The sequence below is a fragment of the Bufo gargarizans genome, chromosome 5 (assembly GCF_014858855.1).
Source record: "Bufo gargarizans isolate SCDJY-AF-19 chromosome 5, ASM1485885v1, whole genome shotgun sequence".
Lineage (NCBI taxonomy): Eukaryota > Metazoa > Chordata > Amphibia > Anura > Bufonidae > Bufo > Bufo gargarizans.
This window is the reverse complement of record NC_058084.1, coordinates 406,120,668-406,147,265: the sequence shown is the minus strand read 5'-3', so window position 1 is coordinate 406,147,265 and position 26,598 is coordinate 406,120,668. Positions and strand designations below refer to the sequence as shown.

The 26,598-nt window shown below is 47.1% G+C and overlaps 1 protein-coding gene across 1 annotated transcript in view; it reads left to right on the top strand.

Moving 5' to 3' along the window:
- The window catches only part of PRKAG2 (protein kinase AMP-activated non-catalytic subunit gamma 2), a 454,044-nt gene that overhangs the window by 341,937 nt on the left and 85,509 nt on the right, over nt 1-26,598 (top strand). The window contains exon 5 of the mRNA XM_044293639.1: nt 145-196. Within this exon, the coding sequence (XP_044149574.1) occupies nt 145-196 (52 nt within the window). The remainder of the gene's footprint in view (nt 1-144; nt 197-26,598) is intronic.

The window sequence follows — 26,598 nt, the reverse complement described above, 5'->3', positions numbered from 1 at the left end:
GACAGCCCTATAAGCGTCAACGTGGGAACAGGAGGCCCCGCCCCCGTCCAGACAGGGCTGTCCTGTGTGTGGAGGGAGACTAGGTTTGGTGCCGCGGCTGCTGTATGACTGCTCACCCCCTCTCTCTGCCTTCTCCCCACACAGGCTCAAGGCACCGCTGAAGGCATGCTGGAGAAACTGGAGCTGGAAGATGAAGGTAGGAGCCCTCACCATTCCTGCCTGTGCGCCTCACCTGGCTGCTGCAGCCTGTCATCGCCGGCTCTCAGCCTGATGGATCTGCTCTGGGGCAGGAGCTGCTGGGTCCTAGTACCGGCCCCTGGTGTGTTCCTATAGGATTGCAGGAGGCCCTGCAGCGAGGATGTGTAATAACAGCATTCAGATCCAGGGGCCTGTAGATCACAGGGTGAATGGCCTCAGTACTGCTCACAGGATCCTCTTGGTGGCCCATAGAGTATGGGGACATCTGATAACTCCCCACCTGGCACTAGAGGATCACTCCCATCATTGCAGCTCAGTTCAAATGAGAGATCTGTGCACTGATCAGAAATAAGAGAATTATTAATAAATATCATCCCTCCCTAGTCCAGATGCCATGTAGTGCTGTGGGTGCAGAGGAGATGCTGAGCCACTTTGCCCAAATATTCTGCTATACAGAGCTGCCGTATACAGGTGTGCAGTGGCCGTGATGCCAGGATGCAGGTGTGCAGTGGCCGTGATGCCAGGATGCAGGTGTGCAGTGGCCGTGATGCCAGGATGCAGGTGTGCAGTGGCCGTGATGCCAGGATGCAGGTGTGCAGTGGCCGTGATGCCAGGATGCAGGTGTGCTGTAGATGTGATGCCAGTGTTCCGTGGGCAGTGATGCCAGTATGCAGGTGTTCCGTGGATGTGTTGCCAGTGTGCCGTAGATGTGATGCCAGTATGCAGTGGGCAGTGATGCCAGTATGCAGTGGGCAGTGATGCCAGTATGCAGGTGGGCAGTGGACGTGATGCCAGTATGCAGTGATGCCAGTATACAGGTTGGGCAGTGGACCATGCTGCATGAAGATGTTTCCTTATCTCCCTTTCAGTATAATGGAAAGTGACTGCATCCATGGGAATGAAGGACTGAGCAGCCCCTCGTATCAGCCGTGACTCCCCAATGATGTAGCATTTACGGGATGAAATATCTATAGTTGGAAAGCCCTTTAATTGTATCCTACATGATGTATCCGTTACCTGTTCAGACATTTATATTCCCAAACTCTGCCCGATAGGGATACGGTTATAAAAGCAAGTTGGGCTACTTTCACACTAGCGTTTCTTGTTGGATCTCTCATGGATCAGCAAAAAACTCTTCCATTCTGATAATACAACGTCTGCATCCGTTATGAACGGATCCGGTTATATTTTCCTTAAAGGGAACCTGTCCTCACCTTTATGCTGCCCATACTAATGCCAGTATACAGTAGAGACAGATGAGTTGATTTCAGAGTCTGTCATTTATAAGTTATAAGTAAGTGGTTGCCGAGAACCAACATCACAATGATTGCAGACTGGGCCTGGAAAAGAGTCCCGGCCGCATGAGAAGAGTCCTGGGTATTCATGGATTCCTGCTGATGGCTGACAGTCTAAGGCTACAAGCACACGAACGTTGTTTGTTTCCGTTCCGTTTTTTTTTGCGGATAGGATGCGGACCCATTCATTTTAATGGGTCTTCAAAAACCGTGGACAGCACACAGTATGTCCGTTCCGTTGTCCCGCTAAAAAAAATTGTGCATGTCCTATTTTTTCTAGTTTGCGGACAAGGATAGGCATTATTACAATGGATCCGCAAAAAAAAAAAAACTGATGCCATACGGAACATCATCAGTTTTTTTTTGGGGGGGGCGGATCCGCAATTTGCGGCACGCAAAACACATACGGTCGTGTGCATGTAGCCTAATGCAGAGTTTTCTCCCCTTCTGTTGTGCGAAATTTTTATAATGATATTCTATAGTGTCACATTGTGATGCGACAGTCGCAGAAAAATCCATCTTGGATGGATTTTTTGCTACTGTCATGTCGCAGCATGTTGCAGTGCAACACCATAGACTATCATTATAAAAATTATCGCGCAACATTGGTGCGACAAAATGTTGTCGTGTAGCCCTAGCCTTACTGTGACTCTTCTCAGGTAGATTTGACTCTTTTCAAGGCCGGGGCTGCAGTGATTATGATGCTGGTTCTCGGCAGCCACTTACTATTAGCTGATGAGTGACACACCGCTGAGATCAGCATTTCTGTCACTACTTTATACTGCCCTCAGTGAGGTCAGCATAAAGGTAATGACAGGTTCCGTTTAACATAGCCATTTTTTCTTTGGGTCAGAGAAAACTGATCCGTCCCCATTGACTTACATTGCGGATCATGACTTATCCGTCCCCATTGACTTACATTGCGGATCATGACTTATCCGTCCCCATTGACTTGCATTGCGGATCATGACGGATCCGTCCCCATTGACTTGCATTGCGGATCATGACGGATCCGTCCCCATTGACTTGCATTGCGGATCATGACGGATCCGTCCCCATTGACTTGCATTGCGGATCATGACGGATCCGTCCCCATTGACTTGCATTGCGGATCATGACTGATCCGTCCCCATTGACTTGCATTGCGGATCATGACGGATCCGTCTTGCTCCGCACTACATCGCGGACAACGCTGCTTGCAATGTTATTCTGTTGAGATGGGGACACAACCAAACTGAGCGGAATGTATTCTGGTGCACTCCGTTTCGTTCAGTTCAGTTTTGTCCCTATTGACAATGAATAGGGACAAAACGGAGGCGTTTTCCCCCACTATTGAGATTCTATGACTGGTCTCAATAGCAGAAAGGGAAAGCGCTAGTGTGAAAGTGGCCTTATTTTGGGAGCTAAATGGCACACGTTGCCGCTTATCTCTGAGGAACAAAAGACTGGACAGGTTAGAATTGCTGACAAATGGCCAAGGCTGGGGCTACACGGCGACTTTGGCCACAATGCACATTGTACCGCTAAGGATCCAGCATTGCATGACTATCTAGGTTTGCTTGCTAGCGGCTGTCGGGTCGCGGCAGTGCATGACTCCGCTTACATAGTTGCGATATTGCAGTGCTACGCTTTGGCTGTGTGTCGTGGCCGAAGTCGCCATCTTTTCCCATCCTAAGGCCTCATACATAGGGCCATGTTTTGCCGTCCACAAATCGCTGATCTGCAAAACATGGATCCCAGCTGCGAGCATGGCGCTAGTGTTGGGCGCGCATGTTCTGCCGAACACTCATTTTACTTGAGCATCACTATGCTCGGCACATTGCAGTGTTTGGCCAAATACTGCGTGTGCTTGAGCGAGATGCTTGAGTCTACTCCCCGCGCGATTGTTGGCTGCTACACAGCCAATAAACGTGCAGGTAAAAACTGCATTTCACTGTAATGCCGAAGCCATGTTGGTTACTGGCATTACAGTGATTGGCTGGCCAGAACGCGCCATCCGATGCTATATAGCACCCAATGACACGTGTTAGGCTCACTATTAGGCCTCTTTCACACGGCAGTTTTTTTTTTTCTGTCTAGGGGCCGTTTTTTCCGTTTTGAACATGGTCCGTATACGGAACCATTCATTTCAATGGTTCCGCCAAAAAAAACTGAATGTGTTCCATATGCATTCAGTTTCCGTTCCTTTAAAAGATAGAACATGTCCTATTATTGCCCACAAATCACATTCCGTGGCTTCATTCAAGTCAATGGGTCTGCCAAAAAAACTGAACGCATACGGAAATGCATTGTATGCCCAGCCCAATTTTTTCTATGTAATTACTGTATATACCATACGGAAAAACTGATCCAGAAAAAACGGTCTACAAGACACTGAAAAAGCCATACAGTCGTGTGAAAGAGGCCTTAGTCAGGGAGAGCTGGAAAGCAGAAGAGAGAGATAGTTTAGGGAGTGAAATAGGAATATTTTAGTTTTTTTACTTGTTATAAACCCAAAAGTCCTTTTAAGGACTATTGTTGTATCTGGCAGCAATATATATTTTTAGGGCAACCTGCGCTAAATAGCTTGCAATTGTTTGGCCTTTGCAGACAGCGACATTATCTGCGCTACATCTCCTGTATAACATTTGCACATCCTAAATATCAGTGACATTCAGTCTAATTTTTTATTTGGCGGTGGTGACGGCGACATTACTTGTGCTATACCTCCTGTTTAACATGAGCGCAACCTAAATATCTGACATTCTGTGTACTTTATTTGCGCATACACTTACAAAACCTGCGCTACTGTACATGTGACATAGTTGCAAGCTTATATACCATTTAATATGCGCAAGGCGAGCAGTAAGGGGCGGGGAAGTGGCTGTGCTGCTGATGGTGCACGCAGAGGCCGTGGCCCTGGGTGCGGTGAAGCTGTGCCTGCTGCCAGAGCACAAGAAATACTCATCTACGATACTTAGCTTCATGTCCCAGTTTGCAGGGAGGTGCAGGACACCACTCTCTAAGTCAGACCAGGTGGTCGGTTGGATTGCAGCAGATAATGCTTCCGGTCGGTTAAGCACCAATCTGTCTTCCACAAAGTCCAGTCTCGGTAGCCAAGAGTCTCATCAACAGAATCCTCACCCTGATCCTCCTTCCACCCACCATGGAAAGTCTTGGCAAACAAATCACCCCACACTCAGATATTCTGAGGAGCTGTTTTCATCGCCATTCCTTAATTTGGGCCCCTCTCCAAGCCCGCTTGAAGAGGGACATCAGGAGATCTTGTGCACTGATTCCCAAACTCTGGCGCATCCACAGTCAGAAGAAGATGACAGTAGGGAACGGCAATTAGTGTGTCACGAGGTGGATGAAGATGAGACAGTTACCAATAAGTCAACCGCAATTAGTGTCTCAAGAGGTTGATGAGGATGAGATACAGTTGTCAATAACTGAGGTTGTTATTAGGTCAACAAGTCAGGAGGATGAGTGGAAGAGGAGGTAGTGGACGATTAAGTCACTGACCCAACCTGGGAAGGTGGCAAGCCGAGTAAGGACAGCAGTACAGAGGGGGAGGGATCCTCAGCACCGCAACAGGCTGGAAGAGGCAGTGGGGCAGCAAAAGGGAGAAGGCGGGCCACACCAAACAGGCCCTCAACTGTTCCCTGGAGCACCCCCTTGCGGCAATCTCCCTTGCCAAGGGGTAGGTGTTCCACAGTCTGGTGCTTTTTTGAGGAAAGTGCAGACGATAAAAGAATTGTCATTTGCAACCTGTGCCATACCAAAATGAGCAGGGCGTGAACACTAGCGGCCTCACCACCACCAGCATGATCCGCCACATGGCATCAAAGCACCCTATCAGGTGGGCCGAACGCCTGGGTCCACAATCAGTGTCTGCGGGTCACACCACTTCCTCCTCTTTCCCTGTGTTACGTGCTGGCCCATCCCCTGTCCAAGACGCAGGCCTGGATGCCTCCCGCCATGCACCTGGACCTTCGCAAGCACCATCAGCTAGCATATCCACTTCTGTGTCCCAGGACTGTGTACAGATGTCCATACCCCAGGCCTTTGAACGAAAGTGCAACTACCCAGCCACCCACCCACAGACTTGTGGACACTGAGGCTTTCTGCAGCCTGATGGCGGCGGCTGTCCCCAGCAGCCAATATTTTTCACAGTGTGAAGTCCCAGCCTTGCACCAGCATGTGTCCCGTAACATCACCTGTGCCCTGACCAATGCAGTTATTGGGAAGGTCCACTTAACGACTGACACATGGGCAAGTGCTTTTGGCCAAGGATGCTACATTTTCTTGACAGCACACTGGGTGAACGTTGTGGAGGCCGGGAGCGAGTCGTTCTCAGTGATGGCACAAATGCTACCGACGCCAAGGATTGTGAGCCATACTTCCATCAGTGTTTCCGCCACCACCTACAATAGTGGCTGCAACCCCCCCCCCCCCCCCCTTCTCCTCCTCTGCCTCTTCCTCCAGTTTCACCTCTTAATTATCGTTTTGCAGCACCAGTCAGCCATCAGTCAGTAGCTGGAAGCAGTGTAGCACTGCAGTGTGGAAGTGGCAACAGGCTGGGCTTAAACTGATCTGCTTAGGTGACAAACGGCACACCGCCGCAGAGCTGTGGCAGGGGATAAGGGACCTGACTGAGCTGTGACTCTCGCCACTCAGCCTACAACCAGGCATAGTTGTGTCTGATAATAGCCGTAACTTGGTGGCGGCTTTGGAGCTCTGCAAGCTCACACACATACCATGCCTAGCCCATGTGTTCAACCTAGTGGTCCAGCGATTTCTCAAAACCTACTCCAATTTGCCTGACCTACTGGTGAAGGTGTGCCGTATGTGTGCCCATTTCCGCAAGTCATCGATAGCTTCCACCGGTCTGGCAGCGCTTGCAATTGCCAGCTCACTGACTGTTGTGCGACGTGAGCATGCTCTGGAACTCCGCGTTCCACATGTTGGCCAGGCTTTGTGAGCAGCAGAGGGCACTATTGGAATACCAGCTGCAATATGGTAGTCTCCTTTCCGGTCAACTTCCGCTCTTCACAAGCAACGAGTGGGCATTGATGTTTTATGGAACTTTGAGGGATCAACACAGATGGTGAGCGGTGATGACGCTATTATCAGCGTAACCATCCTACTTCTGTGTCTACTGAAACGCTCGCTGCTCACAATTAAGGCGGACGCTTTGCATGTGGAAGAGTGGAAATGGGGGAAGAAAGTACATAAGGTGATAGCCAGACGCCCCTCTGTTCGTCTTCTCAGGGTGAATTGGATGACTAGGAGGAGCAGGAGACTGTTGCCTCCGCTACAGAGGTTAGTACTCATGGATGTTTTATTCCATCTGTTCAGCGTGTGTGGGCAGAGGAGGATGATGTGATTGAGAGTCATCCTCCTGATGAGGACAGCGAAGTCTTGCCTGTTGGGACTCTGGCACACATGGCTGACTTTGTCAGGCTGCCTTTCCTGTGACCCTCACGTTATACGCATTTTGACCTACACAGATTACTGGTTGTTTATCCTACTCAACCCCCGCTACAAAGAGAACTTCTCATCTCTCATTTCACTGGTGGAGAGGACGAGCAAAATGGTGCAATACCAAAGGTCCTTGTGGAAAAATTGCTCCAAAAAGTTCCAGGTGACAACGCTGGCTGCAGAGTACGTAGTTCCTTGGCCAACTGAGGGGAGACGAGGGGAACACAGCAGTTCCAACAGAGGCAGGGCAACACTCTCCAAGGCCTGGGACGGTTTTATGACACCCCGCAAGCACCCTTAACCTGATGTGCAGCCTAGTGTCACAAGGAGGGAAACATTTTGGAAGATGGTGAAGAAGTACATAGCAGACCGTGTCAGCGTCCTCAGTGATCACTCTGTGCCTTACAACTATTGGGTGTCCACGCTGGACACGTGGCACGAACTGGCGCTCTATGCCTTGGAGGTGCTGGCCTGCCCTGCCGCCAGCGTTTTGTCAGTGTATTTATTGCTGCTAGGGGCATAATAACTGATAAGTGCATCCGCTGAACTGAAAATGCTGACCATTTGACTCTTATAAAAATGAACAAGGCCTGGATTGCCCCTGACTTCTCGACTCCACCTAAGGAAAGCAGCTGAACATAAAGGCACTTTAAATGTGGCTTTTATGGTGTATTGAATACACTGTATTCCCATGCACCCCTTCCACCACAAAAAGGGTATATGGTTCAATCTCCCTCTCCTCCTCTTCCATCATCCTCATGTTTTTAGAGGGTCAGCTCAGCAGCGGGCCCTCACCCATAATGTTTTTGAGGGTCAGCTCAGCAGTAGACCCTCACCCCAAAATTTTTTAGATGGTCAGACCAGCAGGCCCTTGCTCCTAATGTTTTTGAGGGTCACCAGCAGGCCATCAATCCAAATTTTTCAAGGGTGTGTATGATGCCCTCCTTTATGTGTAATAAAGGGTGTTTTGGAGTGCCGGTTCCTTGTAATTTTTGGCAGCCCTTTCACTTCGTGCATAGGCTTTATGGGTGTAGGAGTCCTACTACCTGAACAATTGTACCACAATGTGAATGAGGCCCTCCTTTATGTGATATGCAGGTTGTATCGGAGTGCCTCTTCCTTGTAATTTTTGGCAGCACTTTCACTTTATATACAAGTAAATATACAGGAAAAAATGTTTCCTAACAATTTTTCCTCTGTCTAAAATTGATTTTATCTTCGGTTTTGTGCGTATTATAGTCAGTCTGTAAAAGTGGCGTACTACTGACAACATCTTTCCCAGCAGCGACTTGGGAGTCAAAGATGCATCCAGACATCCTCCCCATGCTGTTCCCGAACCATTTCAGTGGTGTTTCCACCAATTTCTGACCTTTTTCATGTGAACCAGACACCCTCCCCTCTTCAGAGCAGGGGGTGCCTGGTTTAATGCTCGGGTTCTCCCTTTGACTTCCATTGTACTCGGTAGAGCACCTGAGCATCCCAATGTGTTCTACTCGAGCACCCGAGCATTTTGGTGCTCAACCAGCACTACATGGCGCCTTTTTCTAGAAGAAAGCCCTATTCCTGTCTGCAACACGTACAAGAATAGGACATATTTATCTTTCTCGTGGGGACTCGGTATGGACATACGGTGTGCTGTCCTAGTCTTTTGCGGCTCAGACAGACCCCAGTGACCAATAATAAGCGCTGCCGAGCTGCCATGTGTTGATGGAAAAGTTTCACAGCATGTAGCGTTATTTACTGCCCGTGGTGACGAAGTCGGGTGTGATCGCAGCGCCCTTTTGTATGAACCGCTTCAGTTTGTCAGATGTAGCACAGTTATGTCAGTATATCAGGGAGAGGAAACCAACTACGGTATCTTAATAATCCTCTATTTACACATGAAGCGGCTCTCAAAGAGTTAAATGAGAAGTTCGGCTCTGCTACATCTGTATTTGAATGTCACACTTCAGCAGAGGGGAGCATGAGGCAAGTGTCTCGGCATAACGCCATACGTCAGACATTCCTGTGCCGAGGATCCTGCAGGCGAGATGATATGACGGTTTTAGCTTCATCCAGTCTGTGGCAGGTAGAAGAATAATGCACAGCGCCCCTCTCCACCGCCCCAATCACCTGCAACTTGTCTAAACTGCATCTCGTGCAGTGACGTCATCGACAAAGCTGGAAACGCCAGCAGTCGTTCAGCCTTCGGGGAGTTCTGCTCCGGCTGCTCACAGGGTGACATAAGACGTAAAGTAGGGAAATGTCACTGCTATTTTAGCTTCATGACGCATGCTGTACGGTGCAGACAGGCACCTCTCATTCATTGTGTACTCTGTACGTTATTTGACAGCACTGCCAGGGTGATATCATCATATCGGCGGTATAGGCGCGAAGCCGAACAGGCTGGGGGCATCTGGGCACTGTTAGTACATAAGTGGCTGTAATGGATCCTGTGATGGCACATTTTCCATGATAATTTGGCCTTTAAGCTGTAGGTATGCGGCCGCCGCACGGGCGTTGTAGTAATAGACAATTGCTAGGAGTGCAATTCCATCATATACCATGCAGAGCCCCTTCATAGTCACATATAGGTTTTTGAGGGCCTTTTTCTGCACTTTAGCATTTTTAACTTAACTAAAGGTCTATGCAAAATATGAGGCTTTTATTTTTTTTTATCCCCTGTCTTTTAAAAACGCACAGTATGCTGGAGCTCTTAGAGTATTTTATTTTTTTCAAGCATTTTCACATTGTCTTTTCTATAGGGAAATCCGCTGTGACAAAAAATTTGGTGCAGCTAGGGTTTCTAATATTTTTATTTTATTTTTTTATATTTTTTGTGACTTGCTCAAAAAGGAGACAAGGCTCAGCAGGAAGGGGCAAAGCTTTGTGGGGGGGGGGGGGCTAAGATGCGCCAATATTGTGCTACAGTTCTCGCACAAAATGTTGTCTCGCACTAAGTCGACCAATAATTAGTACAGCGCGGTGATGAGCGAAGTGATTTGTCTCATATACCAAAATTCTGCTCATGCGAGAGTAGTGTCCCCGAAGCTGAAGGCCCTACCGCTGCCGCTTTACTGACCGGGTCGGACATCTCGACCGGCCCTTACAATATTGTTGCTGCCCTGAGTAGCGAAGCAAGTACAGAGGCCATGCTTCGGCTTCTGAAGCAGCGACTGTTCATGTGCCACTACCCGGCGCATACACAGTTGCTGCTTTTGCATCAGCAGCAGGGCCTCTGTGCTCGCACCGCTACTGCAGGCACAAGATTGCCAGGGCCGGTCGAGATGTCCGACCCTGTCAGTGAAGCGGCAAGGGGAGCACCTTCAGCTTCGGAGACACCTCAAACTCGTGGAAGCAGAACTGTGGTAGATGAGACAAATCTATTTGCTCATCTCTAGTATAGAAGTAAGGAGCTAGACAGAAGTGTCCGTCCCTGCGTCACGTTTATCCTCCAGCCTGAACCCCTGTGATACATCTGGAGCAGAGATGGCCGGTCTAAGCTTACGCCATCTATAGAGTCTGTAAATCTGTTTGGGGGGGAAAAAAAGAAAAAAAAAATAGTATGTGGTTATTCTGGTGTTTTCTAAGTGGTAAAGACAGATACAGTTTGTGTGTCAGGAGCCTTGTGGATTAGACACCTACCTGAGGCAATGCGCTTTGTCCACGGACGTCTGGTTGCTGTGTATGACGGGGCGTCTCATTTCCCTGCGGTCATTCCATGCGCGGCTTTCCTTCGGCCTCTACAATGCAGCAGTTGTAGGGCTGACACTTTTGGGCCTTGTGTCAGGAGTGTCTGTAAAACGAGGGCGAGTACCATAAGCCTGCCCTATTTCCTTCATCCTCTGCTGCAGTGAGAGCGGAGCCGGCACCGTGTGAGATGCTGACTGTGGTATTAATGACATTGTCATGGGTCTTCTGAAATGTACTATGGTTTTTAACAGATGTGCTCATGTAGTTGCTTACATCAGTCCCATGCTTTTTTTTCAATTTAAACTCCTCTGACGCATTTTCACCATATCAACCAATCCCTCTGGTTTGTTTCCATCCTGTATGCAGCACTTCCTGTTGCTGCATCCAACCAAACCCATGATGCACTTCTCCTTACTCTGCCCCTTAGGGCTCTTTCACACTTGCGTTCTTCTGCTCCGGCATAGAGTTCCGTCGTCGGGGCTCTATGCCAGAAGAATCCTGATCAGTTTTATCCTAATGCATTCTGAATGGAGAGAAATCCGTTCAGGATGCATCAGGATGTCTTCAGTTCCGGACCGGAACGTTTTTGGGCTGGAGAAAATACCGCAGCATGCTGCGCTTTTTGCTCCGGCCAAAAATCCTAAAGACTTGCCGCAAGGCCGTATCCGGAATTAATGCCTATTGAAAGGCATTGATCCGGATCCGGCCTTAAGCTAAACGTCGTTTCGGCGCATTGCCGGATCCGACGTTTAGCTTTTTCTCAATGGTTACCATGGCTGCCGGGACGCTAAAGTCCTGGCAGCCATGGTAAAGTGTAGTGGGGTGCGGGGGCGCAGCATACTTGCCGCCTGTGCGGCTCCCGGGGCGCTCCACAGTGACGTCAGGGCGCCCCACGCGCATGGATCACGTGATCGCATGGCACGTCATCCATGCGCAGGGGCGCTCTGACGTCATTCTGGAGCGCCCCGGGAGCCGCACGGACTGTAAGTATGCTGCTCCCCCCCCCCCCCCCCCCCCCCGCTCCCTGCTCCTACTATGGCACCCAGGACTTTAATAGCGTCCTGGCTGCCATAGTAACACTGAAAGTATTTTGAAGACGGATCAGTCTTCAAATGCTTTCAGTTCACTTGCGTTTTTCCGGATCCGGCGTGTAATTCCGGCAAGTGGAGTACACGCCGGATCCGGACAACGCAAGTGTGAAAGAGGCCTAACAATGGCCAGCTAGTTTAAAGCCCCTCCCTCATTTACATAGACACTCCCCTGTCACTGCCCCTAACAGCAATGCCTAGTTATTTTATAGCTCCTCCCTGCCAGTTACATAGACACTCCCCCATCACTGCCAGTGTTGATGCTTTGACATACCATCACAGGAAATAGAAAAGAGCTGCATGGACATGGTCATGTGACCACAGCGCAGAACAGGAGATAAATACCAAAATTACAGCTACCTTCATAAATGTATACTTTAAAGGATGTTGATGCAACCTGGAAAACCCCCTTTAAGCTCCTTTTGGAAAATGAAAGGATTAATCTGATTTATCAAACGGGTGTAAAGTATAACTGGCTTAGTTGTCCAGAGCAACCAGTCAGATTTATTTTTATTTTTAGGCAAAATGATTCAACCTCTAGATGTTAGCTGTACGTTTATGGGAATTCGGAAACGCGGTACAAACAGGCAATTTCGTAGTGTTTTTGTCTTCTTCCTCTTGACTGGCAGGGCCAGGCGGGATTACTAGAGGAAGCGTGGGGAGCATGGGTGCACAAGTGACTGGGGCCCGCCTTCAGTGCACTTAACTGCTCATTTATATATGGAATAAAAGTAATTAGTGTCCAGAATGCAGCAGCGGCTCTGCAAGTGAAAGGTATCATTACATTCAGCTGAGGTGATCCTACAAGGCGCTGGGGGCCATTTCTAAAGACCGGTGTTTTCTGCACTGGTCATGCTATTCCCCCTGTGCCTCCAGAAGGTGTGCCGCGGCGTAAGCTAGCCATCCCCCGACAGTCTGTCTGCCCAGAATCTCCTAGCTGGCGGAGATTTCAGCCCTGCACCCCAGAAAGCTGACATTAAAGAGCCACACATTTGCACAGTCAATTTTGCGCAAATGGCATTTAAAGGGCCCAAACCTAAAGTTTGTAACTTTTTAATGCCAGAATGGGCTTGATAAATGACCCCCATTGTGCCTGGTTGAGCAGTTTTGCTGGTGGCCTATAACTCTATAGTCGGAGATCAGCAACCTCCGGCACTGCAGCTGCTGTGAAACTACAACTCCCAGCCTGCAAACGTGCTCTTCTAACTCCCATAGAAGTGAATGAAGCATTCTGGGAGTTGTAGTTTCTGAATGGCTGGAGTGCCGGAGGTTGCTGATCCCTGCTATAGGCAAATGCAGCTTTATGGACGGTATCCGGTGCTCGCGTCCAGACATGTCGGCACACTTACTGCTAAGAGCGGTAAATCCTTTCTTGCTCGCTTGAATAAGATTCTATTAAGTGTCTCTAAAATGCCCGGGAGGGTTTTTTGGTAATTGAAGAAAACCCAGAGCTCCTGGGCTTAGAAACATTGAAGGAAGGCCTCCAGAATCCTCTAATGAAGGTGTAGGATCCTGCGCTGAAGACAAGGAGTGCATCTGTGTATCGCCTGTCCCACTAAGGGTGTTCATATAGGCGCAGGAAGTGGAGATGGCACGCTAAAGAACTGATGCCGATAGAAAGCATCGGCGTTGCCTGTAGCAACCAGAGTGGGTTTGATAATTATTTTTGTTGTTGTTGCTAAGGGCAACGCTGCCACGTCTTGTCAAGTCTTTGTACTTGAGACCCAGTGAGGGAGATTTATCAAAACTGGTGTAAAGGAAAACTGGACTAGTTCCCATAGCAACCAATCGGATTCAATTTTTCAGAGCTCCTTTGGAAAATCTAAAATAAAAGTTTGAATCTGGTTGCTATGGGCAACTAAGTCAGTTCTACTTGATACCAGTTTGATAAATCTCCCCTAGTGTCTAAGATGGGATAACCCCTTTCAGCCCTTAGTTGAAGGGAATGTCCAATAAAAATTGTCTAATAAAAAATTAGGAAGCAATACAAAAAGATGTATTCCACATCCTCCCTCAGCCCTTCACTGATGGGACCCGCCCCTATCGGACAATGGGGGCATATCCTAGCGATATGCCCCCATTGTCTGTGATGGGAATACCCCTTTAATATCCCAATCCGCCCCTGTATGCATGAATCTCTGTGTTTGTGTGGCTGTGTTATCAGCCATCTCTGACTTGTTCGCGGTCTCAGATTTCATGCTAATATCCATAATAGTTTTGCTTTCCTGTTTCAACATAAACATTGTTAAAAATAATAAAAATGATATTTTGAAAAAAAAAAGCAGGACCTGTCAAGGGAAGCGTACTAACCCACCCCCTGATGCTCGGGTTTTTGGCTCTGTCGGTCCAACTCTTTCTTCTCTTTGCTTCGACTCCCACATATAAACCTCCTCCATGCACTGGGATCACCTGCGCTGCAGCAGCCAATGACTGGTCACAGAGGTGACATGTCCCCAAGCCGCTGCAGCCAGTCGTCGCCTGTATCTGTGCACGTGACCCCCGTCTGTGCTGGAAGATTACATGGGTAGACTGAAGCGCAGCTAGGACAGTGTTTGACTGATGGAGCAGGTAAGGAGGTTCCCTTTAGGGTACATGCACAGGTTCAGGATTCGTGTGCGGAGAATCTGCAGGTGTTCGCAGGCAAATCTGTGCGGTCAATCCGTATCCACTGGTGCGGATTCAGATCCCGGATCTCCCTGTGTCAACATCTAGTCATGTGACCTAGTGAAATGACGCATGGGTGACACATCACCGCTGTAGCGTCAAACCGGATGTTAACCCTGACAATCTGATATTGATGGCCTAGCCTGCGGAAGATCCCTTTAAGTCTTGTCCCTTTAAATCCTGCCTGATGTTCCCTAAGATGGGTCTGTGCCCTAGTGAACGCTGAATGTCTTATTTCATTAATGGCTATAGGTTCGCAATGCAGCTCATCAATATGCCGGTGCGGATTCACGTCCAGGGAACGCCTGGCGCGTCGTCTCTCGTGTAGAGCTGACTTAGGTGAAAATGCAGTCTTAGTTATGGACTCGTCAATATATATAAATCCTCTGCCGGGGATAATGGGCACATAAATAGTAGGCTTTTATGTGTAATCGGTGGAATAGAAGAGGCCGCATTATGAAGCGGAGATCCCCATAGTCATGCACGTAAAGTGCTCCTGCTGAACGCTGCCTGTTTCATTTATTAGGTATGAAGGACACTGCTGAAACACTGTGGCAGCACTCCAGCTGCTGGCTGGATCAGAGTCTTAGCAGTGTACAGCAGTGGATGGTCCACGTAGCGTGTGCCGAGCAGCTGACAACCATGCTGGCATGTTGCTGGGCACGCGTCTCGCTTTTTAAGCAGATTTTTAGTGTCCACGCATTTTTGCCAAAGTGTATTTAATGATCTTTTATTTTAGGCAAGTAGGGGGCTTGTCTGAGGTTTTTACTTATCTCGGACAGCCCCTTTTAAAGGGAATCTGTCAGCACATGCCTCAGTATTGGGCCTCTTTTTTTAGTTTCCGTTCCGTTTTTTGCTTTCTGTATACGGAACCATTCATTTCAATGGATCCGCAAAAAAAAACGGAGGGCACTCCGTATGCCTTCAGTTTCTGTATTTCCGTTCAGATAGAACATGTCCTATTATTGTCCGCATAACGGGCAAGGGGCCAGCTGTTCCATTCCGCAAAAAACAGAATGCACGCGGACATCACCCGTATTTTTTGTGGACCGCAAAATACTGAAAAAGCCATATGGTCATATGCAAAAGGACTTGGGCACGGTATTAGTGTGGCGGAACAGACCCCGGAAGCCCATGGAAACCCTTCCGGGTACTTGGGTCCATGCCGCAAAAGGACATGTCCTGTCTTTTGCCATATGTTGTGCATCACGGACCCGTTAAAGTCAATGGGTCCGCACCGCGAAGCAGCATGCACATGGCCGGTGCCTGTGTTTTGCGGACCAATGGTTTGCGGTCTGCAACACAGACACGGCAGCCCTATTGTTGTGCGAATGGGCCCTTAAACAAAGAGCAGTGTCAGACTCCTTGTGTTCTGCTGATTCATGTTCTGCCCCCATCCAGATCAGGGGCAGAGAAATTGCGTCTATTCTGATAATGTGTGCGATTGAGCTCTAGTGCAACAAGTGCAGCCCCTTGCATCTCGTTGCACCTAAAGCTCTGCACTGTATAATGATCAGCCGCCCCTCCAGCTGGGAATAATGTTCTCGTGCGTGTGCCGTCGCTTTGCTTGTTCCAGCAAACTTACAGTTCAGTTATAGCCGGGTCAGGTAATCAGTCCACGGGCCACTGTTTCCTTCACACGTGCCTTGTGGTGTGTGATCTGCAGCCTCTCACTCATACAGACACACCCTGCATCATGCTGCTGACTTTTAAACACAATCGTGGACATGGGCCACGTACAAAACCTGGAGTGGACCATGGGGGGTAAGCACCCACCCAGCTCTTTGCTTAATCCCAGGAAAAGCCAGGCCCGGATTAGCTGAAACAAGCTATGCTAGTTAACAAGAGCGTCCACTATCTATTCTAGGGACACACAAGCTAACGGCTGTTACTCCACCGAGGCCGGGTACCTTGGTGGCACGTCTCCGGTGCACCACAGCAAAACTCGGTATGCATCTCCTTAATAGGTTTCTTGCACCATTCTCGGAGACGCATACCGTCCCTCATATGAGGCCTGTCACTCCCTCACACCGGCCATTTTGGGTTTATTTTCCAATTTGGCATTTACAGAACAGGATAAATAGTTTTATAATTTAGAAGCTCGGATATTTTTGGCAATACAAATTATGTAATTATGTTTTTTTTTGTTTGTTGTTTTTACATGCAAAATTGGGAGAGGTTGAGTGGTGAGTTTAATATTTTTGTTTTCTTTTTAAAAATTTTATTTTTTACTTTACTTTTTAGCCCCTTAGGAGACGAGCCTGCAGTTGTTTGATCGCTTATACTATAGACTGCAAAGTGAAGGCTCCCAAGCCAGCCAAGACCTTCACAGCCAGCCATGGGAGCCCCCTCCGCCTGTGACCGCTCAGATGCTGCGGTTACTCTTGACTTGGATCTGAGCCTGGCATCTCTGATCTTGGTCATTGCTGATGGCTGTCAGGAGGCCCAGATTGTGTGCGCACATATAATGGATACAGCTGTTATATAGCGAAAAGGGGTTAAAAATCTTTATGCATACGACCCTACATACCACCACTGAACGTCATTTACACTGCATTGTATGGGTTCATGTTCATAAGATGTGGAGTTTTTTTGTTTTGTTTTTTCTGTGGAAATCCTTTCCAACATTTGGCTTAAAAATTGAGCTAAGATAATACTTGTATGTATGTATGTATGTATGTATGATCACTTAGGCTACTTTCACACTCGCGTTTTGGGCGGATCCGTTGGATCTGCATAAACGGATCCGTTACAATAATACAACCATCTGCGTCCGTCATGAACGGATCCATTTGTATTATCTGTAACATAGCCAAGATGGATCAGTGGGAGACGGATCTGTTTTCTATTGTGCCAGATTGTGTCAGAGAAAACGGAATCCGTTTGGCTCAGTTTCGTCAAGAGGACAGCAAAGCGCTGCAGGCAGCATTTTGGTGTCCGCCTCCAGAGCAGAATGGTGAGTGATGCAAACTGATGCATTCTGAGCGGATCCTTTTCCATTCAGAATGCATTAGTGCAAAACTGATCCGTTTTTGGACCGCTTGTGGGAGCCCTGAACGGATCTCAGAAACGGAAGCCCAAAACGCCAGTGTGAAAGTAGACTAACCAGGGATTTTCTGTATGTGCTGGCTCTCAATTGTATCATCCGGTTTCACCTGATATTTGTAAAAAAAAAAAAAATATATAGAAATTTGCTTTATACTCATACATTGTTCAACGTTGAAGTTGGAACACCGGACCAAAATTCATGGAATTATGGAAATCACAGGATCATCAGTCATGTTAATGATATGCAAAATGGAAACAAAACCTCAATATATTCATAGGAGTATGACCACCACGCTCAGAAATACACACACTTACAGGCCTGGGCATGCTATCAGTGAGGTGATTAATAGCTGTCTGAGGAATGTTCTACCACACTAAATGCACTTGAACATGCAGATCATCAAGATCCGCTGCTGACAACTCCCTTTTACAATTGCTGACCAGTGACATCCCAAATGTGCTTGATGGGAGATAAGTCTGGAGACGTTGCAGGCCGTGGTAGCGCGTTTAGGCCATGCAGGTTGCTTACAGTAACTTAAGCAATATATGGCCTGATGTTGTCCTGTTGAAAAACAGCTGCCGGGACACTTTGGAACAATTGCTCTACCACCAGTGGTGTATCTTGGTTTTGTGCTGCCCTAGGCGAGACTAAACTCGGGCACCCCCCTAATATAAATTTTACCCATCCCTTCCTTGTTAAAAAACAATGTGCAGCTAGAGTTAGTACAGTATTAATCCCGCCCTAATTCTCCCCCCCCCTAACCACCCAACGGGTCCCAACCCCCTTACCCCATAAAACAACTAATTAATTGATTTTTTGTGAATTACTGTAATTTAAGTACTTACAGTTTTTGAAGACAGCAGGCTCAGGGTTCAGTGCATTGGTGGCCGGGGCCTGACCTCAGTGTTCACGGTGTAACCGTGTGCAGGATCCGCTCTGCATTTGGAGGAGATAAGGCTTACCCTAGCGTTGCCGGCCCGTGACTCCACCTCCGTGTGACGTCACAACGGCAACGTGAGGACGCAAAAGGCAGGGGAGGTCGGGAGGAAGTCAGGAGGGGGAGGAAGTACGTTTTTCAACTCCTTCACTATGCGGCGCCGGCGATGCTGCTCGCATAATGAAGGATCGGACAAGGGGCAAAAAATATATTTAGCATAACTATCACTAAGCAAACAAGGCATTTTGCCGCCCCCTTTTCAAGTGCCGCCCTAGGCAAATGCCTTGTTTGCCTTGTGATAGATACACCCCTGTCTACCACTAATGCCAAGCTGTTGGTGTACCTGAAATTAAGACTAGAGGAATCCAGCTACCATAATTTTGCCATTTTACACCAAAATTCCTGGAGTAGGACTGGTGTGACGTTCCCTTATGGAGGCCTCTTCATGGGGTTGCCCAAGTGGTCTACAGACCAATCTCTGCTATCATTGCATCAAAGGAAAAAGTGGGACTTGTCACTGAAGAGGACAGACCTCCATTCCAACGTGCCATTTATCGACATAGTCGATAAATGGCACGTTGATGAACAACCTTGCACAATCATCTCACACAACTTGATCTGATTTGAGGTTTCATGTGGCAACAACAAAAATTTTATTCTGGCTTTTATTCCCCTCCCACTTGCCACAGATTGGAGCTAGGTGCTTGAAATTATGATCATCAGCAGATCCTAGTGACACCTGCTACTTCCCCTATTTGCATAATCTTACGGCTTGTCCTTCTTGGTGTTGCAATTTCAGTGTTAAGGTGTGTGTGATCTAAAAGGACAGTAACCCCCTTAAATGGCAGATGTTTGGCAAAAAAAAAAAGGATCGGGCATGTTGGATTCCAACATTCCTGTTCCTTTTTTTCCTGCAGTAGATAAGAGGGGTCTGACAGCAGCTTGTTTCCCTCTTCGCAGTACAAAATGATGTCAGTAGGAAGAGTGTTCGGCCAACAACTATCTTTAGCGGGAGGGGACCTTATGTCCAGGTTAATTTAAGATCTTGGATGGTGAGAGCGATGACATTTATTTCTTTGGAGTTACAAGTTATTTTATATGATGTCATCTTTCTGCCTAAATGCAGTACATCTTGCTGGATTAATGGCACTTTTAAATGGTTAATATGAATTTGAGGCTCAAGGTGCTCATGGCAGATGGATTTGCTCAGAAATGAGGTTTTTGTTCACTTAGAAATAATTGCAGGCACATATGTCCTGCATGTCTTCACAAGTCTATGATTTGGTCATGCGTGAGTATAGTACATGAATGTGTTGGATCTGTTGGGAACATGATTTCTTATGCACTTTGCTCAAGTGCAGGAGCCTTTGGGCTTAGTTAGGGATTATTCACATGTAGCAGTTAAGGTGCTGTTAAAACCATATCAAAACCACATAGGAAAAAAATACACGTCGGCCGCTACTTGTGAATATACCCTCGGGTGTGCTAGTTAGATTTTATTAGGCCAGGGCTATTTAATGAGAGTAAGCCCAGATGGGGCGGACTCGACGTGGCCTGGTATGCCACAGGTATTGTGAAATGGATTCACTGTTCACGTCCACGTGGTAACCTGCAAAACTGCACCCACTGAGTAACCAATCCGCTTCTAATGAGCCAGTAGAGTACCGCAGCAACTTGCAAGGCTATGTCATTTTTGGTCACAGTGGCCGCATCACAGCCGCCCTATCTGGCCATACCGTGACTTTCAGGTGAGCCTTTGTGCTGTATTTCAAGTTGTTGTGTGTGCTGTCAGACATAGGAGCCATGATGTGATGAGGCTTGCTAATTTTGGAAGTGTCAATACCTTACTGGTTGTTAAAGGGGTTGTCTAGGTTCTAAATTTTGATGGACCTAGCCTTAGGAATAGGTCATCAATATCAGATCGGTGGAGGTACCAGGTTTTGGACCACCATCGATCAACGGTTCTGGAAATAACACAAGATGGAGTTGGCTGTGTAGTGGCTGTGTCAGGTTACTGCAACTCGTCCCCCCGTTCAAGTCTGGATCCAGACCTCAACATGGTATACTGTGTATAATGTGAAGATAAAATGAATGACCTCTGTTAAAAAGAGCAAAAATGGTCTTCCAGTTCATTCCACTTGACCAGAAGGATGAAGAGAACGCTGTTCAGACAGCTGTCCATGCCCAAGATCATTAGCAGGACCTCAGAAGCCATAGTATAGTCGTGGATTCGGTGGGATTGCAGTCCCATATCACGTCGCTAGATAGTGCTGGACCAGTCCCTTTCTTCTAAAACTCTGAGCAGTATAGAGTTAATAGATTTTTCTTTAGTTTGGCAATGCTGGTTGGAGCAGGCGACGGGACAGAAGATGGCATCTTCAGTACAGGCCTTGTAAACCTTTATTCCGTATGATCACTTTTTAAAATTCCCTTTCACCTCAGCTTGAGCAGTGATGTGCTGATAGGTGATGTGCTTGCTGCCATTTTGAATAATTAGAGCTGTGTAATCTGTGACCCTCGTATTGTGCTGAGGATTTACTGCCTGAATTGCACGGCAGTGCGGTTAATCCGCGTGTGGTTAGCCTGCAGTGGTTTCCGCATATGAAAAAACAACCATGTTAACATACCCTAAGGGCCATGACATGTTTGCCTCCTTTTTTTGGAAAGCGAGGCTGAAATGCAGAGGTGTCCACAACATGTGAAGAAACCCTTAGGCCTCTTTCAGACGGGCGTTGCAGGAAAATGTGCAGGTGCGTTGCGGGAACACACCTTCACAGAAGTTCGGGCTTGGGATCGGTGTTCTATAGATTGTATTATTTTCCCTTATAACATGGTTATAAGGGAAAATAATACATTCTGAATACAGAATGCATAGTACAATAGCGCTGGAGGGGTTAAAACAAATAAAAAATAATAATTTAACTCCCTTCTTAGTCCACTTGATCGCGCAGTTGGCATCTCCTTCTGTCTTGATCTTAGCTGTGTGCAGCAACAGGACCTGTGGTGATGTCACTCCGGTCATCACATGATCCATCACATGATCTTTTACCATGGTGATGGATCATGTGATGACCGGAGTGACTTCACCACAGGTCCTGTTGCTGCACAGAGCTAAGATCAAGACAGAAGGAGATGCCGGGCTTCGCGATCAAGTGGATTAAGGTGCGTTAAATTATTTTTTTTAACCCCTCCAGCGCTATTGTACTATGCATTCTGTATTCAGAATGCTATTATTTTCCCTTATAACCATGTTATAAGGGAAAATAATAATGATCGGGTCTCCATCCTGATAGTCTCCTAGCAACTGTGCGTGAAAATCGCACCGCATCCACACTTGCTTGCGGATGCTTGCAATTTTTACGCAACCCTATTCACTTCTATGGGGCCTGCGTTACGTGAAAAACGCAGAATATAGAGCATGCTGCGATTTTCACGCAACGCATAAGTGATGCGTGAAAATCACTGCTCATGTGAACAGTCCCATAGAAATGAATGGGTCCAGATTCAGTGCGGGTGCAATGCGTTCACCTCCCGCATTGCACCCGCGCGGAATACTCGCCCGTGTGAAAGGGGGCTTAGCGTCATGAAGAAAATGTTGGAGAGATGTCCCTTCCTTTTAAGAGGTATATTGTATTTTGGGATTATAGGTGCACTCCCAGGGCTTATTGGTGTGGAATCTAAACATGTACAGTTCAGGTTCTTCACCAGTCAGAGGTAAGCATGACTGTAGGTTCAGACTACATAGTTACTTTGTAGTCTGTTACCATGGAGATATAGAGGTCTCCGTAGGATTTACAGAGAAAAAACAATAGTCTTTATTAGAAATCTCCATTTTGTATTCAATTTTTTTATTTAATCAGCTGAAAAACACATAATAAGCGGCACAAAACCACTGCACATCCAGAACAAGGGGATGAATATTTTCATGCAACGAAGCAGATTTTTATATTTTTTTTACGGAGCCAGTTTTAGGAAATTGTCTTACAATTGCTTCTATGGAAGACTGTATCATTGTGTGCTGTTTGTAGAAAACAGGATTTTGGTTTCACTGGATCCATAAATCTGGACTGGACTTAAATGCTGAACAATAATCAAAAAGAGAAAAAATATATATATATAATGCTGAAATTTGGCCACCGCAGAGAATAGCACAGACTAAGGAATAGTGAAGAGAAATGCATTCAACAAGCCGGAAGTAAAGCGGTAAGTAAAAGTAGCGTGTGACCTCGGATGCAAGACGAGACTCTGCTGTGCTGGTTCTGCTGGATTCCTAAGCTCTGGTGAAGGCTGCAGATCGGCACTAAAATTACATAAATGTGTTCCTATCGTGTTTCTATCCAGAGAGATCCAGTGTCCTGTCGTGATGGACGTCGTAATAAATCTACAGCTCTGAACTGTTCCGGTTACCAAATCAATGGGTCTCCTTCATACAGGGATAGAGCTAAATATTATTATGGCTGCCTACGGTCAGAAAATACCTCCGCTAGAGCAGGGATCATATATAACTTAATTTTTACTGCAAATCTATTTAAAATATATAATGCACAAAGGCGCCACAAAAAGTATACAAAAACACTGGTATAAACCAAAATTGAAGACCGTATACTAGTCAAAAATGATAAACAGAATGGTCTTACCAATTCTTTGCCATAGAAAGTTCTTCTATAATTCGGTAAGTATCTGTGTCCTGCGGTCACCACTAGGGGAGCGCGCTGCTGACAGACTTAAAGGGGTATTCCCATCTCAGACATTGACCTAGAGCTAAGATATGCCGTCAATGTTGGATAGGTGCTGGGACCCACTCCTAACTCTATAACTGGGCCCGAATTTAAGGATATGTGCTCTGCGCAAGAGCTGCCACCCTCCTTTCTCCGCTATGGGACTTCTGAAAATATCTGAGCGCTGGCTGTTATTTCTAGCAGTCCCATAGCGGTGAATGAGAGGTGACCGAGCATGCATGGCATACACTTTGGGGGTGCCACATTCATGAGGTGTGGTGGGACCCACATCTATCTGACATTGGTGGCATATCCTAGCAGAGCTGGAGAGGGTTCAGAGGAGGGCAACTAAAGTAGTAACTGGTATGGATGGGCTACAGTACCTAGAAAGATTATCCAAATTAGGGTAATTCACTTCAGAGAAAAGACGACTAAAGGGAAATCTAATTACTATGTATAAATATATCAGGGGACAGTACAGAGAGCTCTCCCATCTATTTATTCCCAGGACTGTGACACTGACGAGGGGACATCCTCTGCATCTGGAGGAAAGAAGGTTTGTACACAAACATGGAAGAGGATTCTTTACGGTAAGAGCAGTGAGACTATGGAACTCTCTGCCCGAGGAGGTGGTGATGGGGAGTACAATAAAGGAATTCAAGAGGGGCCTGGATGTATTTCTGGAGCGTAATAATATTACAGGCTATAGCTACTAGAGAGGGGTCGTTGATCCAGGGAGTTATTCTGATTGGAGTAGGTAGTGAAAACCCCTTTGAAGGGCTCAGGCATATGACCCTTGGCAAATTGCTGATCCACAAAACAATGATACCAGCCATGTGCATTCTGCCCAATGGAACGTTCGACCACTAATGGAACAGTTCTGTCCTTTTCCGTACTGCGGACAAGAAGAGGACATATTCTATAATTTGCACAGAATGGACATGCCGATGCAGACAGCACACGGAAGAGGGTGGCATAAAATACATTTGTGACTTTTTTTTTAAAGTTGCATCTAAAAGGTCAGACACAGCTTGTGGGGGAGATGATAGATCTCCCACGTTGACTCCTGCGGCAGGGTAAGTGCAGAGTTGTGTGTGGGCCAGCAGCCATGTCTCTGGTCACTCGCCCCATTCAGATGATTGATCAGCGCGGACTGTGGTAGACGCTGAGCCGTTTTCTACTTTCTCTATTCATGTAGCTTTATAAAGACGCTTTCTTTCTATGGTATAAATATAGCTCTTCAGCTAAACACGTGGACTGTTATATTCACAGACTTGAGGCCTGCCTAATGGTTTGAGGAAAATTAGATGTGTGAGGCATAAACCTTCCTGCTAAAATATGTAGAAAAAGAGAAGGACATTGACCCCCACCTCCTAGAAACCAGTCAGTATAATGTAGCATTTTTCCAATTCTAAATTTGCCAAGATGGTTTTGATTGGAGGCCCACAAATGGAAAGGGTTTCCTGTCTTGTGATGTTCCAGATTCATTTCCTTTTCTATGGCCTATGTACCATAGTTTTAGGACTCCTGAACCATCAGATGCTCGACTAGATGGGGCATATGGATTGGTGCAAGGGGGCTCTATTCCAGCACCAAGAGAAAATGAGGAGTCCGGTCTGGAGAAGATGGTGTGACCATGTAGCTTGCACATAGCCATGAAGTCATGTGTGGGAAATCTTTGCTTATTAATTTTTACCAGTTTGTGGGAGGCCCTTTCCCGTTCCAGGAGGACTTCAGCCCAGTACACAAACTAAGGCCCATAAAGACATCAAGGTGATCCCATCCCATCAAACCCCTTTGGGGTGAACTGGGACATTGATTGCGAGCTGGACCTTCACTTCTATCATTTGTGTCTAACCTCACAAATGGTCTTTTAGCTGATGGCCACACATTCCCGCAGACAGTCCAAAATATTACGGAAAGTCTTCCCAGAAATGTGGAGTTATTGCCAAAGAAAAGTGGCACAATTCTATATTTAAAGGGTTTTCTGGCCTTGGCGCTGACCACCTCTGGGGTCCTCCCTCTGATCATAAAAACCGCCACTCCCCTGTCCATGGTCCTGCTGCTGGTCTATTCCTGGGCACTTTTGGTCCCCGCAGGGTAAGGAAGCACCTTGGTCCTGTAACTAACTGCTGCAGCCAATCAAAAGCCTCAGCAGCTTGAAAGTAATCTAGCGCTAAAGCTGCCGTGACCACTGAGGGGGACAGGGGAGGACCCCAGGGGTTGTCTGCTCAAAGGCCGGACACCCCTTTAACTCTCGTGGGTTTGGCATGGGATGCCGAACAAACAGGTGTCAACGTACTTTCGGCCTTAAGTTAAGAGCAGAGGGACCCAAAGCAAATCTAAATCCGGGAATGGGGAGGATTTACTACCCAGAAACTGAGAAGTCCATAACAACTAAAGCTTAGAAAAGTAAGAGAATCTGATAGTACAAGTGTTGCCCTTAGCAACCAAATCTGCAGACGTCATTTCTCATAGCAACCAATTCCGTGTCGGCTTATTTTTCAGAGCAGGTTTTGAATAATGTGTGTGATCTGTCCTGTTCTATGGACAGCAGTGACCCTTTTTGCACAAGGCCCAGTATGCGCTCACTAGTCCTAAACCCCCCGCAGAGGTTGTGTGATGCATACATGGGTTAGTACTGCCGCACTGTGCCTTCGCCTCCCCCTTGCTGCTCTAGTTCCTGTGTAGACAGTCATTAGCTAATTATATGTGTGTTTCTTGGAACGACATTTTGGTATTTTTTTATTCTCGGCTTCTATAATTATTTCTCATTATTGACAATGGACCCGGAGAGAAAAGCACAAAGAACTGGAGCTGCAGCTTCAGATGAAAATGCATTGGTTGGGATGAGAGGAACCCCATATAATTTCTGCTGTCCCGGCCGCACACATGCCTTAAATCCGTCTCTGCGAATAGCTTCTGTAAAGGGCATCTGTCAGCAGTTTTGTATCTGTAACTAGCTGACCTGTTGCATGTGCACTTGGCAGCTGAAGACATCTGTGTTGGTCCTATGTTCATATGTGCCCGCATTGCTGAAAAAAAATATAATGAATACTTGCAAATGAGCCCCTAGGAGCAATGCACCCTCTCCACTCTGACAGCGCCAGGCGTGGTGATGTTTTCCCTACCTGGACCTGTCAATAAAGTGCAGAGGGTGCGGCAGTTGCAGCGAGAGCAGAGCCTCTAGGTGTAACGGCAACGCCCCCATTGCTCCTAGAAGCTCATTTGCATATATTAAAACATCATAATTTTTCTCAGCAATGCGGGCACATATGAACATGGGACCAACACAGATGTTGCCCATGTAACAGGTCAGACAGTTTCAGATGTAAAAATCTGCTCTTTAAAAACGAGCTGCTGCCTCTGGCAGTGGCTCATCTCCCAAGAAAAAAGGATTGGGCGAAAATATTATCTGCCGAGGGATAATTGGGATCTCCCCATACAGATTTACCACTGAGGGTGATACTGCCCGTCTCCTCACATGTGCCTGCAGCATTCCTGAATACGCAGT